The 17,543-nt window shown below is 42.7% G+C and overlaps 1 protein-coding gene across 5 annotated transcripts in view; it reads right to left on the reverse strand.

The window, feature by feature from the left end:
* LOC139565531 (choline transporter-like protein 2) overlaps positions 1–14,088 on the reverse strand; it is a 34,202-nt gene extending 20,114 nt beyond the window's left edge. Inside the window, exons 1-22 of one of the 5 annotated variants that reach the window (XR_011672918.1) lie at positions 13,677–14,087; positions 11,552–11,600; positions 11,369–11,442; positions 11,126–11,210; positions 10,883–10,967; positions 10,662–10,772; positions 10,358–10,418; positions 10,029–10,155; positions 9,846–9,929; positions 9,609–9,721; positions 9,312–9,443; positions 8,946–9,045; positions 8,693–8,785; positions 8,474–8,558; positions 8,057–8,319; positions 7,823–7,917; positions 7,550–7,653; positions 7,299–7,372; positions 7,130–7,200; positions 6,862–6,979; positions 6,671–6,755; positions 1,052–2,930 (exon numbers count right to left, since the gene is read on the reverse strand). Coding sequence is in view for 4 of the 5 variants with exons in the window: in XM_071385951.1 (XP_071242052.1) it covers positions 5,918–6,081; positions 6,671–6,755; positions 6,891–6,979; positions 7,130–7,200; positions 7,299–7,372; positions 7,550–7,653; positions 7,823–7,917; positions 8,057–8,319; positions 8,474–8,558; positions 8,693–8,785; positions 8,946–9,045; positions 9,312–9,443; positions 9,609–9,721; positions 9,846–9,929; positions 10,029–10,155; positions 10,358–10,418; positions 10,662–10,772; positions 10,883–10,967; positions 11,126–11,210; positions 11,369–11,442; positions 11,552–11,600; positions 13,677–13,710 (2,178 nt within the window). In the remaining variant the exon portion in view is untranslated. Of the gene's footprint in view, positions 1–1,051; positions 2,931–3,276; positions 6,082–6,654; positions 6,756–6,861; positions 6,980–7,129; positions 7,201–7,298; positions 7,373–7,549; positions 7,654–7,822; positions 7,918–8,056; positions 8,320–8,473; positions 8,559–8,692; positions 8,786–8,945; positions 9,046–9,311; positions 9,444–9,608; positions 9,722–9,845; positions 9,930–10,028; positions 10,156–10,357; positions 10,419–10,661; positions 10,773–10,882; positions 10,968–11,125; positions 11,211–11,368; positions 11,443–11,551; positions 11,601–13,676 lie in introns of those variants that run through there. The other 4 variants (XM_071385954.1, XM_071385951.1, XM_071385955.1 and 1 more) reach the window with 4 other exon arrangements.
* Between the last annotated feature and the right edge of the window lie 3,455 nt (positions 14,089–17,543).

Genomic DNA, 17,543 nt, shown 5'->3' on the forward strand with positions numbered 1-17,543 from the left:
GTGGTTACTACTTGCCCTTGCTTGGGAAATAGCTACTCTAGTGAAAATGGGCTTCCATAAAGTTGATCATGGAATGGCCTGGATATTGATTACATCCAACTAGTTTCTACTTGGGCTGTCAACCATCAAACCTGAGTCTGGTTTGTTGTAGCTAAGTAGCTACGTTTTGTCATTATGTGATAACCTAGTATCATAGCGGCATAGCCCATGATACTGTGATGTAACTAGCTAAACATACAGCCTCTCCCCAACGTGTAATGTGAGAGGAAGATTTGCATAGCTAATGTTGCACCTGAAGACAGGTTTGATCCTTCCTTGCTAACATTAGCTAGCTAGCTCATAATCAAGCAAAACTGATGACATGTTTGATGCAAGTATGTTGCCAGCTTGCTTTCAATAATGTTTCAACTCGAACTGGCTAACTAATGTCCTTGTTTGTTGTGATTGAATGGCAAAGACACACCCAAGAAACACCCACATCAAACCACACCCCCAAGACAACTCTCATTTGCCTTTAGTCATGACCACTAGCATTTCTTAATAACAAGACCAAATCAGGAAGTGCAGTAGCCCTTTAAGAGGCATTTTAAGAAAATAAAAATGATCCATCAAACGGTGCCATCATAGTGGTCTCTGACTTGTGGTCAGACTCACTCAGGTGGAACAAACTTAATCTTGTGCCTTTTTTCAATGTCATTAAGAAAGCAAAGGTGTCACTGCATTTCTTTCTGCCAATATCCTTTCTGAATTTAAAAGTAATCCAAAAAGTAATTATCTAGTTATTAGAAAGTATCTGTAATCTGATTACAATATTTTTGCTGGTAAGTGATTACAGGTAGTTGTTTTTGTAACCACATTACATGTACTTGATGTAATCAGATTATATGTAACTGATGTAATCACACCAACCTGTGTGTAAAATACTTCAGCTCTCAGATTGTTTTCCAGCGTCTCTGTTCTGCCGTTGAAATTACGATTAGGGGTTGTACTATTCACAGTGATGCACGCAATGATTAAGCAGGGGCGGAGCATTGATTACATTAGCCACTCCTACATCAAATCAAATTTTATTTGCCACATGCACCAAATACAACAGGTGTAGACCTTACCATGAAATGCTTACTTACAAGCCCTTTACCAACAATGCGGTTCAAGAATTAGAGCTAAGAAAATATTTACTAAATACAATTAAATAAAAATAAAAAGTAACACCATAAAATAACAAGGCTATATACAGGGGGTACCAGTACCGAGTCAATGTGCAGGGTACAGGTTAGTGGAGGTCATTTGCACATGTAGGTAGGGGTAAAGTGACTATGCATAGATAATAAACAGCGAGTAGCAGCAGTGTAAAAACAAAGGGGGGGGGGGTAAATAGTCCGGGTGGCCATTTGATTAATTGTTCAGCAGTCTTATGGCCAGGTCGCAGTTGCAAATGAGAACTTGTTCTCAACTAGCCTACCTGGTTAAATAAAGGTGAAATACTTTTTTTTTTTTTTTTTAATGGCTTGGGGATAGAATCTGTTAAGGAGCCTTTTGGACCTAGACTTGGCGCTCTGGTACCGCTTGCCACAGTTTGACTTGGGTGACTGGAATCTGACAATTTTTTGGGCCTTTCTCTGACACCGCCTAGTATATAGGTCCTGCATGGCAGGAAGCTTGGCCCCAGTGATGTACTGGGCCGTACGCACTACCCTCTGTAGCGCCTTACTGTCAGAGATGCCGAGCAGTTGCCATACCAGGCGGTCATGCAACCGGTCAGGATGTTCTTGTTGGTGCAGCTGTAGAACTTTTTGAGGATCTGGGGACCCATGCCAAATCTTTTCAGTCTCCTGAGGGGGAAAAGGTGTTGTCGTGCCCTCTTCACGACTGTCTTGGCTCCATTACAATGTCTTCCTCTAATCCTTATTTGCAGTTTTAGCAGTCAGATGTTCGATGGGCATCTGACATCAGATGACGTCAATGCATTTTCTTAGAATGTAGGATGGTGTTTGTAGAGGGCTAGACATAACTTTGACGTTTTAAAGTTGTTAAGTGGAATGTGGTTGAGCGTTAGGTGGAGTTTACAGTAAACACATTCCTACCTGTGGAGAGAAAGTGCTGTACTGTATGGTTGGATGGGGAACCTTTTACTTACATCATGTAACAATCCAAAACAGTACAATTAGTAAAAAGAAGAATTTTAAGAAAGTTCACTCTCACTAAAATCAAGAGGTTTCAGATCTCTAAAGTGGTCTAATGTAGAGATGAGTCCTTAACCCATGGTGCAGATGAAGCTCGACACGTGACACTGAGAAGCAAGTTGAGCGTGTCTTAGATAAATTACTGCTGAATGAGGTCAACTTTTTTTTGCATGTAAACAGTGGCATGCCTGCTGGAGTCACACTGCATGCTGAATACCGGTCTGAACATTCCTCATGATTACACAGAAGGTGAATCCTTTCTCTTCTCCCTGTTGGCATTCTGTGGCATGTCTGATATAGCCTGGTGGTTGATCTCATCAGCATGGTTAGCAGTCTGATTGTTGAAAGTGAAGCTTGTAATGTTAGCTATGACAAGCTAAACTAAATACTACTCCTAGTTTACACATCACTAAGATCACTTCATACTGCATGCCATGAGATAAAATCTCTTAGCATTTTGTATAAGGAAGTGCTAGTTAACAGTGGCATGTTTGCATGTAATAATCCTTCATTTATAATCCTAAATAGCATCATCAGGTACTTGACATTTCTGAAGCAGCCAGACCATGATGCCAGTGCATGCCAGACTGTCTCAAGGCCTGTACCTCTAATGATAATGACTTTGTAGCCCTCTAGGTCCACTGGGACAGGAATGAGAGGAATCCATAATACCGTGATTGACTCAGACCTCTGCAATGCTGACGCACACCGCCACCGAGCCACCAGCATCCCTTCGCCATTGTTACCCTGTTTGATTCCAAACAAGATACACACTTAGTTATTACGTAAAAGCCGCTGTGATATGATCATGTGGTCCAGCCAGCCAATACAAACTGGACAACTTGATTACGTTTTCTCTAAAGGGTTTGAGAAAAAGAATAGCACCACTTATATTACAATGGAGTTTTGTCCCTATTAAGCTGAGTTGCCTCTGGGGGAAGTGTCCTCCTCTTACGCACTAAACACCCCATTATTGTGCTGTAGGACTGGCGTAACGTACCAGAGCACCAGAGGGAAACAAAGTCTTGTGATTGTCACTTGACACATACTCTATTGAAAATGCTTTGTTTCCATGGTAAAAGAGCACAATGCATTTTGTTGAACTGATATGCTTTTATTGGCCTTTGTGTATGTAAAGACTCAATGTGCGAATAAAGGGACTGAAAAGGGATGACCTTTCATAGTAGGTTACAAAATATTGTTACACAAAGACCTTTCATGAAAAGACTTCAATAGATGGCATAAACGGCTGACCTATTAGATTCAATTTTGCATTATTCAGGCATTTATGAATGCATATTTTAGGCTACAGCTTAGAAAAAAAGGTGCTATCCAGAACATTAAAGGTTCTAGGTATAACCATTTTGGGTTCCATGTAGAACCATTACTACAGATGGTTCTACCTGGAACCAAAAAGGGTTCTCCTATGAAGACAGCAGAAGAACCCTTTTGGAACCCTTTTTTCTAGAGTGAATAGGATCAAGTTATTTCCTGAATTGAGTGCACTGAGAAGGTGCATTGGCTCTGTCATCACCTCACAGAAACGTATTTGACCCAGGATACATCCACAGTTCAATCAGAGTCCCATGGAGGAACCACAGACGTCCATAGGTTATGACCTAAATAATCACAAGCCTAAGTGAGGTCACTGAACTTATGCCCGAAAGCCTGATCTCGAGTCATCTCTAATATGTTATACAATGACTCAATTGTAGTGACTGTGAAAAATGTAGTCTATGGTGCTGCCAGTATACGTTTTATGTAACGTTCTGGTGGGACAATGCCAAGACAGTCAGTCATGCTGGTGTCAAGGACGAATGGATGCTTCATGGATCATAATGGTTCCTAGCCAGATGAGTAGGTGAATAAGCACCTGACACAGATTCAGCATTGGGACTGGGAGAGGTATGGAGATGCCTTAGAACTCTATCACCTTCTGCAGAATGAGCTATGCTGAGCTGTTCGGAAGTTTACATACATTTAGGTTGGAGTCATTAAAACTTGTTTCTCAACCACTCCACAAATTTCTTGTTAACAAACTATAGTTTTGGCAAGTCGGTTAGGACATCTCCTTTGTGCATGACACAAGTCATTTTTCCAACAAATGTTTACAGATTATTTCACTTATTATTCACTGTATCACAATTCCAGTGGGTCAGAAGTTTACATACACTAAGTTGACTGTGCCTTTAAACAGCTTGGAAAATTCTAGAAAATTATGTCACGGCTTTAGAAGCTTCTGATAGGCTAATTGACATCATTTGAGTCAATTGGAGGTCTACCTGTGGATGTATTTCAAGGCCTTCCTTCAAACTCAGTGGCTCTTTGCTTAACATCATGGGAAAATCAAAAGATATCACCCAAGACCTCAGAAAAACAATTGTAGACCTCCACAAGTCTGGTTCATCCTTGGGAGCAATTTCTAAACGCCTAAAGGTACCACATTCATCTGTACAAACAATAGTACGCAAGTATAAACACCATGGGACCACGCAGCCGTCATACCACTCAGGAAGAAGATGCGTTCTGTCTCCTAGAGATGAACGTACTTTGGTGCGAAAAGTGCAAATCAATCCCAGAACAACAGCAAAAGGACCTTGTGAAGATGCTTGAGGAAACAGGTACAAAAGTATATATATCCACAGTGAAACGAGTCCTATATCGACATAACCCGAAAGGCCGCTCAGCAAGGAAGAAGCCACTGCTCCAAAACCAACATAAAACAGCCAGACTACAGTTTGCAACTGCACATGGGGACAAAGATCGCACTTTTTGGAGAAATGTCTTCTGGTCTGATGAAACAAAAATACAACTGTTTGGCCATAATGACCATTGTTATATTTGGAGGAAAAGGGGGAAGCTTGCAAGCCGAAGAACACCATCCCAGCCGTGAAGCACGGGGGTGGCAGCATGTTGTGGGGGTGCTTTGCTGCAGGAGGGACTGGTGCACTTCACAAAATAGATGGCCTCATGAGGAAGGAAATTTATGGGGATATATTGAAGCAACATCAAGACATCAGTCAGGAAGTTAAAGCTTGATCGCAAATGGGTCTTCCAATTGGACAATGACCCCAAGCATACTTCTAAAGTTGTGGCAAAATGGCAAAAGGACAACAAAGTCAAGGTATTGAAGTAGCCATCACAAAGCCCTGACCTCAATCCTATAGAACATTTGTGGGCAGAACGGAAAAAGCGTGTGCGAACAAGGAGACCTACAAACCTGACTCAGTTACACCAGCTCTGTCAGGAGGAATGTGCCAAAATTCACCCAACTTATCGAAGGCTACCCAAAACGTTTGACCCAAGTTAAACAATTTAAAAGGCAATGCTGCCAAAAATCTAATTGAGTGTATAAACTTCTGACCCACTAGGAATGTGATGAAAGAAATAAAAGGTGAAATAACTCTACTATTATTCTGACATTTCACATTCTTTAAATAAAGTGGTGATCCTAACTGATCTAAGACATGGAATATTTACTAAGATTAAATGTATTTGGCTAAGGTGTATGTAAACTTCCGACTTCAACTCTATACACACACGTTTCTATGGGGAGAAGGAAAGACACTGGTCAAGCAGTTGACTTGTCCAAATCCAGGCTTTGATGTCGATCTACCAATCACGAGTAGCATGCCCATTTCTACAAGACAGATCTGCAGGTGGAGATCTCGTCCACAGTGTCTTTGCTATGACTACTCCTAAACGTCCTCGTCTTTCCCCTGCATCGGAGGCTGCTATTGTTTCAGCTGGACGTCTTGGTCGTCTGGCTGATGTGGAGAGGACTGGGTTGGCTCCTCGGTCTCCTCCACAGCCTTGTTCTCCGACAGAATGTCATGGAGCGAAGCTGACATGTAATACGGTCTTGCCAGAGAGCCATCATTTCTCTCCAGGTCTTCGCCTGTGTGTGTGTGTGTTAAATGGGGTCATGGGATGGTTGATTGGAAAACAGGATGATGAAGGTGAAGGGTGGCATTAGTAAGGGAGATGGAGGAAAACAATATGAATCGAGAAGGGAGAGAAAGAGAAAGTCAGTCAAAATTCCCAGCAAAAGCACCCATTCGCATTTTAAATTAATAGATCAACACCCAAACTTCCCCATTGTCTGCAACCAGCAAGTTAACAATAGTCCTAGATAGCTGGGTTAGGATCAATAACTTAGCAATAAAGCATTATGAAGAATACCAGAATATCATCATGCAATTCATAATTAGTGGCAGCCCAACACCATTAGCAGTGAAAGAGGTCATGAAGAAAGGGAGAGGAGGTCACCGTTTCAGGACAACATGAACTCTAGACACATTGTGACATCTTGACTTCAAAACTTTTAGTAAAGCTTTGAGATGTAAAAGAGTTGCCAACACGAGGCAGCCATTTCCTGAGTATACTGTGTGCACCATAATCCTTTACCTTCTCACCACTGGTACCTTGTGTTTGTGGGGGAATGACAATTCGTAAAACAAGAGGGGGATGGTTCTACTGTTACTCACAGAAGCAGAGGAAGAGTGTGTCCACACACATGGCGTACACGCTGAAGAAGCCGTGGGCAATAAGGAAGGAACCAACCACCACCGTCTGAGGAGAGAAACACACTCCAACCATTACTATACACAACACCGTAGGTTACATTCAGCTACATTTAAATCATAGATTAAACTACATGTCTTTGTACATAACTCACCAGACCCGGAGCATGGCTATGCTACTCACCAGGATGGGAACCCAGTAGTAGTGGAGGTTGGGGGCTGTGTTCTCAAAGGCCTTCACCCTCCCAGAGAAGAAGAAGAAGGCAAAGATTCCTGGGAAACAGGCGGAAGAGTTCTCATCCAATAGCACAACTGGTTGTCAACAGTGAAACGTAATAAAACTAAATACAATCATTAGAAGACTGGCCCTACTGAGAGTGTGTTATTGTTCATCATGTTTCCTGTAGAAACAGCCTCACTTACCCACAAGCCCCACGATGAGGAGTTTGCCCAGGAACAACAGGAAGTCTGTCACCTTGTCCAGGACGGCTACCCTGCAAGGTCAAACAGTGATACGTTGTGATGGATCATAGTCCATTTTGTAAAGTTCATTAAGTCAACACAAACATTAAGAGACAGCACACTCACTCACCTGATCATGTTCCTCATAAGGAGGAAGAAGGCATCTTTGGCAGACGTGCAGAAGTTCTTGCCATATATCGCCACCTAGAGGCAGCAGACTCAAATCCATAATCAAACATAAACCAAACATTTTCCCCACAGTTAACAGTTAGATGATCCAGGTGACAAAGCTCCTCTGCAATTAATTATATCCAATATGACATTCATTTAACTGGGTGACATTGGGAATAGCAGGTGCACACAAACAGGTGGTACACGCACCATAATGTAGGCATTTCTGTTGATGAACTTGATGAATTTCTCCAGGCACCAGAAGCAGCACTTGAGACAGCACAGCAGGAACTTCGTGCACTTATTTTGGGTTCCTTTAGGGGAGAATAACACACAGTAGGGCAGAACCAATCAGAGCCAACACAAGTACTAAAAAAACAAACATTCATACATAGCTAGTGTGAAGTATGATGAGGGCATACAATGACAGCTGTGTTAATAGCAACATACCGTAATACTGCTATTACAGGATCTATGGCTCACCTTGGAGCTTGTGGTCGATGTACTCCAGCAGAACCCTGATGATCTGGATGATGGAGAGGATGAGAGAGCCAAACGCCAGAGAACCTGTGTGATACCTGAGCAGGGGAGTGAGGAGATGTCACTAACCAACCTTATTAAATGTTGAACAAGATACCCACATACGCAACAAAGCATCATGTACATATCTGAACACCCAACTTGGTTAGGAACAGGAATGTAAACAGTCACACACACCTGAGTGATCTGCCAAGGGATGAGAAGATGGGGAAGGCAGGCATGTCGTCAGGCTTGACCAAGGCCCAGTAGTAGGAGGCAAAGGCCCCAGCCAGGGTCATCTGACCCAGCGCTGTCACAAAGTTAGCACACCAGAAGAACAGGAAGACGTTGTAGAACTGCAGGCCGATCAGGTACTTGTGGTAGACCGTCTCTCCACCGTAGTAGGCAAACAGACACTTCGAGTATGGGCACTCCGCCTTCATACTGGAGGTGCTGAAGTTCTGGAGGAGACAGGTAGAGAAGAATCAACCGTTGACATTCTATCCATTGTATACACTTTTATCATGGGATGTGAGCCGATGGTTCAATGTCTCCCCAATTAAGATCAGGCTGGTGGTGATATACTGCATGGGCTAACGGAAAAGCAGGACTCACAGCTGGCTCGCAGATTTTCCTGGAGTGATCGCAGGCCGTCTCATTGAACACCTTATAGATGGGCTGATTGGAGGTGGACAGGAACCTGGCCAGAGGCTGTCAAGGACTAGAATGTGACCCAGGGAACTACAAATCCCAGCAAATACACATCAATCATTCAGAAGAGCATGTTGAGTTACTCAAGCCTATGAGTCATTTTTCTCCAAACATGAAGGATACACAGCGGTGACGGCCCAGTAGGCGATGACAATGGATAGGAGGGCAAAGGTGAACAAGGGGTAAAACAGGGCTGACATCACATACCCAATGGCCCTGTAAACAAAACATCACAGTTTAGCACTATAAAGGTCTTATCCACCATCTATGTATTACATCCCCCTTTAACGACAATGATCTAGCATTCAATTATCCATTTCCCATCCAATCTCATTAGAAATGGCTGTAAATGCAGAGAGCGCTCCCATTTCCTGACCTGCTGGCTTCTTTGATGAGAGCGATAGCGATGAGGATTCTATTCCTGAGGAAGATGAGCAGCAAAATGATGATGACCTCCACAATGGCCAGAATAATAACTAAGAGAACGGGAGAGAGAAAAGGCATAAAAACAAATGGAGAATTCAGTCACAACCATTTATACAGGAATCCTAGTTGTCCTTAGTATCAGTTTATGCTTGCGATAACACTGCAATGCATTATATCTAAGGGTTTATAAAAGTTACCTGGCTAACATTGATCCTGCTTTGTGATATACAGTATAACTCTAATGTATTGGCCCAGGTATATACCTCCTGAGCCACACTAGCTGTACGGTTGAGAGGAGGTTAGTGGGGAGACTTACTGAAGGCCAGCCAGGTCTGTCTGATATGCAGGTACACAGAGAAGTCTGTCTGGAAGCCCAGGTCCTTTAGAGTGACATTAGAGCCTGCCTCTGACTTCAGGCTAACATACTCCATGGAGCAGTGGAAGATGCCTGTGGTGCAATACAGAGCATGGCCACAAGAGAGAAGTACAGCATTTAGATAGAGATGAGGGAAAGGGACACAGGATATGACATTGTTGATTATAGAGAGTTTATATAGAGATATGAACATTAAGAAACAACTCAAAATGGGATTTCTGTTGAACTGATCTTTACCGTATCCAATGACCAGAATCACCATGACGATCATGACCCACACCATGATCCCGGCCAGGAAGCGCAGGAGGACGATGAAGAGGAGACTGATGAGCATGGCAATCACCAACCCTCTGAACCCCGACACAAAGACAGACTTGAGTGGCTACGTAACTGACTCTTTGCTGATCAAGTGCTTTGGAATTCAGTGTGAATGCATTCCTGCACAATAGTGTCAAAGGGAAGATGCTGACTTACATTAGGATCCAGTACCAGGACTGGGTGTAATCCTCAAAGATATTCATGGCCACTTGTCGAGCCTCAATGACCACTGTGGCATTCCTATAGAAGAAAATACAGTGACCAATGCTGATTGGAGAAGTAGCACTAGCAACCATCACAGGAAAACATCATGCAATTTCTGTTTATCTGTGGACTCACTTGACCCCCGCCACCAGATCTTTGGCATCTCTAATCTTCCCCTCCCCGTCATCAAACATAGAGTTATTTCCCACTGTGATCTCCCCTCCCTTCTTCTGGTCCAGGGCAGGGAAGCACCTGTGGGTGACTGGAGGAAGGGGAAGGGGGTGAAGGAGAAGACACAGGACAATAAAGGAGAGCAGCTAAAATAATGTCTTTCACTTTTTTCAAATTCCAGAAATGTGGAGGATGGGCTGGCCAGAAGGAGTGTTGGGGAGTTCGACTCAGAGGAACGGAAGAAGGGCAGGTAGACAGGATAGGGGAGCAAAAGAGACTAGAGCCGTACTTACAGGGTTTACTTGGCGTCAGCATGGCAGGACACAGGCCAAATCTCAGGATCTGTGTTACAGTCTAAAACACACATGAACAACCAGTACTTAGTATCTCAACCATTGGTGCGGCAATGTATATTCAAAGTTTGAATTGTTCACACTAAATTGCCACTGGGCACACTATTGTTGTAGAACAAAACACTGTCACATTCTTGACATTCTATTGACATTGGAAACCAAGGAATCTTGACATTGTCATCCATGTTGATTTTGGAAAACTACTACGCCACTTATCTCAGATTCCTCTTCACATGCTACTCACCAGCCCCTCTAGACCCTCCTTGCAGAAGTTCTTATAATACTTAAAGTTCTCTTTAATGTCGTAGGCCTTCTTGAGCGTCATGAACTTATCAGGGCATTTCTCCACACACATCTGATGGCAAAAGAAATGTTACCATGAGACAAGATAATACAAGTGCATAGGCATACATAAATAACATGGCGTTAAAGAACGTATCAACTGAAAACAAAGGTTCAGGTCACCTGTGTGGTTGGGCACTGGAACTCCAGCAGCACCATGGGACTGGCACACTTCATGATGTTGAAGTAGAACAGCAGGGGCTTCGTCCTACAATACACACACAACCAGTTGTTCAGAGAACACAAGAGCAGGTTTAAAGAGAGTGAATGCCCAGGGGGGAATGATGGAGACAACCAACACATGTGAGTGTTAGTGATTGTCTGTTATGTATTCCACTGTGTATGAATGGTGAGGGCAGAACTTACTCCAGAGGTGTGCCTGCCTGCCCACAGAACTGTCCTCTGCTGTCTGTGGGGTAGATCACCTTCCTGGGGTCTCCCTGGGACCAGGCTAGGGGAGAAGGGAACCATCAACAACAAAGAAACAATCAAATACCAGACATCTTTAACACACAGACATGCTTTAGGTGAGCAGCACTCAGGGTATACCCAAGTCCTTAATATGGGGTCAGTTAAGCTTGTTTGTGCCTACAGGACACATTTACTTACCCAGAATTCCCACTGCAACATAGCCCAGTATGCAAATAATGAAGAGGATGCAGCATACAATGTCAGTGCAACCCCTAGAGTAAAGAGAGAGGGAGATATGGAAACGTTATGTGACCAATAGTTTTTAGATGTGAATTATGTGCCGTCCTGACTACAGTGTGGATGAACTGGCAATCCTCTCACCTGTTATAGATGGGGCCTTTGAAGGTGGGGTCATATTTTCTTGGTTCACCTAGATGGAAAGAATGCAAGTATTGAAACATACAGTAGGAATACCATTTCAGATGGTAAATGGCTTGCAGCGTAGACTGCAGGGCTGTCAGAAGACATTTAATAACCAAGATGCACTTTGACACTGTTCCATGTGGTGGCGTCTGCCTCCTAGTTATACATTTCATGGGGTAAACAGAGTGGATTGCCCACTCGTCGACATTCTGCTCCCTTTACTGTTGGTCAGATTACTTTTCCCTCGGGGCAGACACACCTGGCAAGCCAACAAATTCCTCTGTAGCAGCCCTTCTGCAACATGAACCTGCAGTACCACAACACAGTCACCAGAGGTCAGCGACTCTACTGTGTGAGCACAACCTATTCATCAAATCACATTTTTATTGTGCTTACTTGGGGGTCTTTTCCCAACAATGCAGAGTTAAGATAAAATATAAAAATAGAAATGGTGGAACGAGGAATAATACACAGTGAATACCGAATAACGAGTAAAAAGTAACATGGTTATATACAAGGAGTACCACAGTTGATGTGCAGGGGTACGAGGAAATTGAGGTAGCCATCTACATCACAGGTGGTTTGTGGCACCTTAATTGGGGAGGACGGGCTGGAGTGGAATGGTATCAAATACATCAAACATGGTTTCCATGCGTTTGATGCCATTCATTTGCTCCATTACAGCCATTATTATGAAACGTCCTCCCCTCAGCAGCCTCCTGTGATCTACATATAGGTAGGGGTAAAGTGACCAGGCAACAGGATACATAAGACAGTAGCAGCAGCGTATGTGGGGAATGAATGCGTGTGATGTCTCCTTCAGCCGATGCTACATTTGATTGAAGGACATAAGACACACAAAATGACAGATTACACATTTCGTCAGTATTAATTACTTCTTAAAAGGTAAATGTTGATTAATGCCATGAAAAGGTTAAAAGTTTCTGTTCTTGTTAATGTTTCTTGATTTTCTTAACATCCCCCAAATTAAACTAGGCTATAACCAGTGCACAATATTCTCTCCCTTTCACACATGCACACCCAATACAATGTGTAACCTGGATCTGAACCCTGGAGTTCCAACAGGGTGAGGAGGAGCACAGAGACTACAGACTCTCCACATCTGCCATCAGCCCACATCAATCAAAGTTAACTAGAGTTACTGTACAAGGAGGGAATGGATATGTCATGAGCAAACTACATTCACTCATTGCCAGTTCTAAATCCTCAGACGACAAAAAGGAGGCATTAAAGTCAACTACATTTAGGCCTAGATGAGAAAGGGTACGATTATAACAATCAGTCAGAAGTGCTCAAGTTGAGCCATACTGAATCTCAACTTCCCAGAACATCAATAATTACAGTCTTAAGGTGGTTGAACCACTGGGTCTAGACTAGATACTATAGAGTATGACATTCAGCATGGCGGCCATTAATAATGCAGAGCAGTGGTCAGGGTGCTGTTGCAGCATGCCTTATAGTGGGCCTGCCACCAGAGAACACCAATCCACAAGCACAGAGATACAGAGTCAGGATGTTAAAGTGTTAAATGGGCATAATCAGCCTGAGATGCCCTTCAAAGACATGGTGGAAACAGCTTGCAGAGGGAGTGCAGGCTGGAGCAAAGTGCAGAAACATTTGCCCAAAACAACAATGGCTGACGCATTTATATTTTTTCAGGGCTGAAAACAAATAATGTTTCCTGCCAATTTTTCAGTCCAGTCCTTATACACAATGCAGCAGCATTTGATAAGAGAGAAAACATTCTGATACAATGTTCACTTGCATTTCTCCACACACCTGTATAATCAGCAGGTTTAACCCACACCCATTCTCAGACATGTTTCCATAATGCCAGTACTAGAGGTGTAGTTTCACCCAGTGCGCTCTTCTCTAGAGACAAATTACACCACCCTTTAACAAGCTCCAACTTGATAGATTCATTAAAACATTCAAGCAGTGAGAAAAGCTCTCTCACTTCAAGAACAAACTTAAGCTACAACCAAACCAACCATCATAAGACACAAACAGCTTTTCATAAGGTTAAAAAAGGTAAAACCAAGTTGGAGCAATTAGAAGTTACCATGCTTTCCGTAATAGGGTTGCTCCTCAGACATCTTTAAATTCCTTTCTGGTAGTCAGTTTTTAAATGACCGGAAAACTCTCCCTCTTTTTCTTCAGACCATTTTTTCTTCACTTCCTTTTCCTGCCAACTGGTGTGTTTAAGAAAGTGAGAGAGACAGGTATTGTGGGAAGAAACTTGTCTGCAACAGCTCTGAGCACACCCACTGTTTTTCCTCCCCAACAGCTGCCGAACTCAAATCTCTAGTCCACCTGTTCCTTTCTCTTCCCTCCACACAGAGCTCTTTTTGTCTGTGTTTCTCTCACTCTCTGCCTTTGTTCCTGGCTTTCTCTACCTCTTTCACATTCTCTCTCTCCCCAGAGTCTGGTCAGGTAGCTCACCTACAGGGAAGGGTGGGAGCACAAACGAGGCAAAATGGGTGGAGACAATTCCTTGTTTTTCACTACACTGACACTCCCCTCCCCCTCTGCGAAAACGCTGCTGGATATTTTTGTGGATCCCAAGCAAACTACACAGGAGTGATCAAAAGCATGTGTTTGGGGGAAAAACAAAAAAGCTGTTGTGTGCACTGAAGACTGATGAGACTCCGGTGGGCTGGTTATAATAAGGTGGGCTGGTTAATAAGGTGTGCTGGTTATAATATGGTGGGCTGGTTATAATACTGGATAGATGAGCGCATTAATCAAGATCTCCACCCCTGAAGCTATTTTGACTGTCAAATGAACACAAAGCTATATTTTGATACCGTATTTAACTTCTAGAACTATCTTAAATGGCAATTCTGATATTTCTCCACTAATTGGCCTTTTGACAAATCAGATCAGCTCTGAAAAAGATCTGGGCCCATTGTTGGTTCTAACAATAAACTCAGCCTTAAGATGCTATTGGGAAACCGGGCCCTGATGTGAAAGATCTGATGTGGTTGGTCAAAAGACCAATTTGTGGAAAAAAATATCAGAATTGGGCTGCCAGTGTAAACGCAGCCTTATTTACTTATTGCTAACCGTCACTTCTTCTACGTTTGAATAATTCTTGTCACACCAGGGCTGCGTTCAGTATGTTTTTATGTTCTGGAACATTCAACTGAACGTTAACAGTGATGTACTGAACGGCCAGGTGAAAAGGGGGGTTGGATTGTCGGTTGGGGAAACCTGTATCATGGCCTCTGCCCTTTAAATACGTTACTCATTGCATCAACGCACGACTCGCCACACCCACCAAACGGGAGCAAATGTACCTCAAAGTCTGTTCAAAAACGTACAAGCGTCAGTACAAACCGTTTCTGCAACGTAGCAAACGTTCAAGCAAACTGAGCGCACCTCTGCCCAATGGATTATTCACACGGGGCATTCAATTCAAAGCTGCTCATTAGGAAGTTCATTATAGCCAAAGATTGTCTATTATATTGACAAGATAGACATGTGACTGCTTTGACAATGGAAATACATATCCTCCAACATGGAAGGCAGGCAGGAGGAGGGACCATTCTAGCCAATGAGAGGGCAGATAAGCTTGTGAACAACGGGCCATAGAGATAGATAGAGGACTCATCTTTGTATCTGTGCCATTATATTGTCCGTGACAGCATGGCATCTCAATTTTAAGGTAGTACATTTTTGTTATTCTTCATTGGCTGATTGCTTCCAACTCATTGGAACCCCCACCCAGTTTACTACTTTAAAAATGGTGGAAGTCCTCAATGGCTAAATCAATCAGGGCTTGACATTCACTTTTTTAGCCAAGTAGGACAGATTTTTTTAATTAACTGAAAGCTCAAGTCACTTGTACCCCCCTCCCCCCCTCCCTCCAAAAAAGCAAAAAATATGACTGAAAATGGTTTTGTATTATGCAAGTAACCACTTCACAAAATAATTGTCACTGTTATTGACAATGGAAGGCTGCTGGTCTGATCCCATGTATTATACAGTATCTCCTGCCGTTGTGGCCTTGAGCAAGGCACTTAACCCCCACAAAGTAAAATACGCACCAGAGTCAGCTTATCAAGGTCCTATTGAGCAGCTGATTTTTTGCAATGTGCTGTGTTCAAGCAAGGCTGGAGCAAAAGCCTGCACACCAAATAGCACTCCTGGAATCTCCTGGAGCATGATTGGCCACCCTGCACCATTACAATTACAACCAAATACTTTTTATAGTCTTTATAAAATAATTCCCTCATTCAATGAACCAGGGATCAAATGGCTAAGGTGGGTGAGGTAGCTAACTAAGATGTTTATCTATTTATAAGGTTCAAATATTCAGTGTTCAGGGGAGATCTTGACAGCATAAGAGTTACTTGTCAATTAGCCTAATCTAGGAATATTCTTGTAACTTTGTCAGAATTATATGGCCAATTAATACATTTTGAGCGTGTGAGAGACAGTTGTACAACCGCAGTATGCAGCATTGGTTTCATCAACTGTGCCTCCGTATCAACTGCATGTCAGGCCACTTGCGATTATACACGAGTGCCGGTGGAAAGTTATTTTAGGACATCGGACATGACAATGACATTATTACATGCTAAAAGCTAGATAGTTAATGATTGAAATGATTTATTTAAGTGTTATACACCTACCGGTGCCCAGCCCAACTATCGAGTTAACCAGCCAAACTACACAATGTTTTGAATTGGCTATCTAGTTAGTCTTTTTGTATATCATTATTTTACCTGCTGCGCAAATGTCTCTCTCGCGCTCCTCTGGCAATGTCCCACTGGAACGCAGGTGAGACACACACCATGACTTTTACAGGATTTTCATTAATTACTAAAATGAGCTATAACTGGGCAAATAACGCAGCAATGAATATCAACAAATGTGCATTTCAAAAACGCATCTCGCGACTGCAAGATGTAAAGGCATGTCAATGCAGACCTACAATATTATACTCAGATGCGCTCTGCCGAGATTGGGAGGACTGTGTGCAACACATTGCATCCGGAGGACACTGATCCAATTCTGATCGGAGTAACCTAATGTTTGATATTGTGATTTTTGTGATATATTGTTTTTTACTTGTTCATTTGGACAACTTAAATCTATATTCTTCTTGTCCGACAATTGTTTTACTTATCCCGGGCAAGCGGACAAGTGTTAATGTCGAGCCCTGTCGATGAGTCCTCTATCTATCTCTATGAGAACAGGCACAATGCAGATATAAAGTTGTTTTTTTTCTTCCAAAGTTGCCGAAATGCCATGTGTGTCCACTTATATCAGTGCATTCGTAACAACCCAACAATTATGAAACTTCTATTCGATCAAATAAGCCTCACGTGGCAAATTAGCAATTACATTTGGCCACACTTTACAGATGAACTATCAAAATAGTCCATCTGTAAATATCTGTAATATTCACATATCCATAACCACATCCTGTTGTGCCATTTCCTTTGCGTTCACTGGGTTTGCACGCTAGCGGGATATTAGACTACTTTTTATTAAAAAACATTTAGCAGTGAGCAATGAAAAGCAATCTCTATAACAATTCAATTTAGATTGCCTTTGTCTGAACTCAACGGGATGCTGAGTATACTGATGATAAAGACAGATAATGGGGAAATTGAGTATGTTTCATGATGACCTGTGTTTGGAAAATGGGTATTGATGAGAAGCTTCTGTTGGAATCTCTCCATACTCTTTCCAGACAGTGTAGTCACTTGTTTTGGCCAATGGGATAGTCTATGTCATTCTGGGAATGGCCAATTTCCCATTCATTACAAGTTAATGAGAGAAAGCAAAGGCTCCCTCTATCTTCATTTTCTGTAAAACCCTACTGGCCCCATTATTACAAGCACAGTAACTGTAACGGTTGTCGAAGTCGTTCTCCTCAGACGAGGAGGAGCATGGATCGGACCAACACGCAGCGAGG

This window comes from Salvelinus alpinus, chromosome 36, assembly GCF_045679555.1.
Source record: "Salvelinus alpinus chromosome 36, SLU_Salpinus.1, whole genome shotgun sequence".
Classification (NCBI taxonomy): domain Eukaryota; kingdom Metazoa; phylum Chordata; class Actinopteri; order Salmoniformes; family Salmonidae; genus Salvelinus; species Salvelinus alpinus.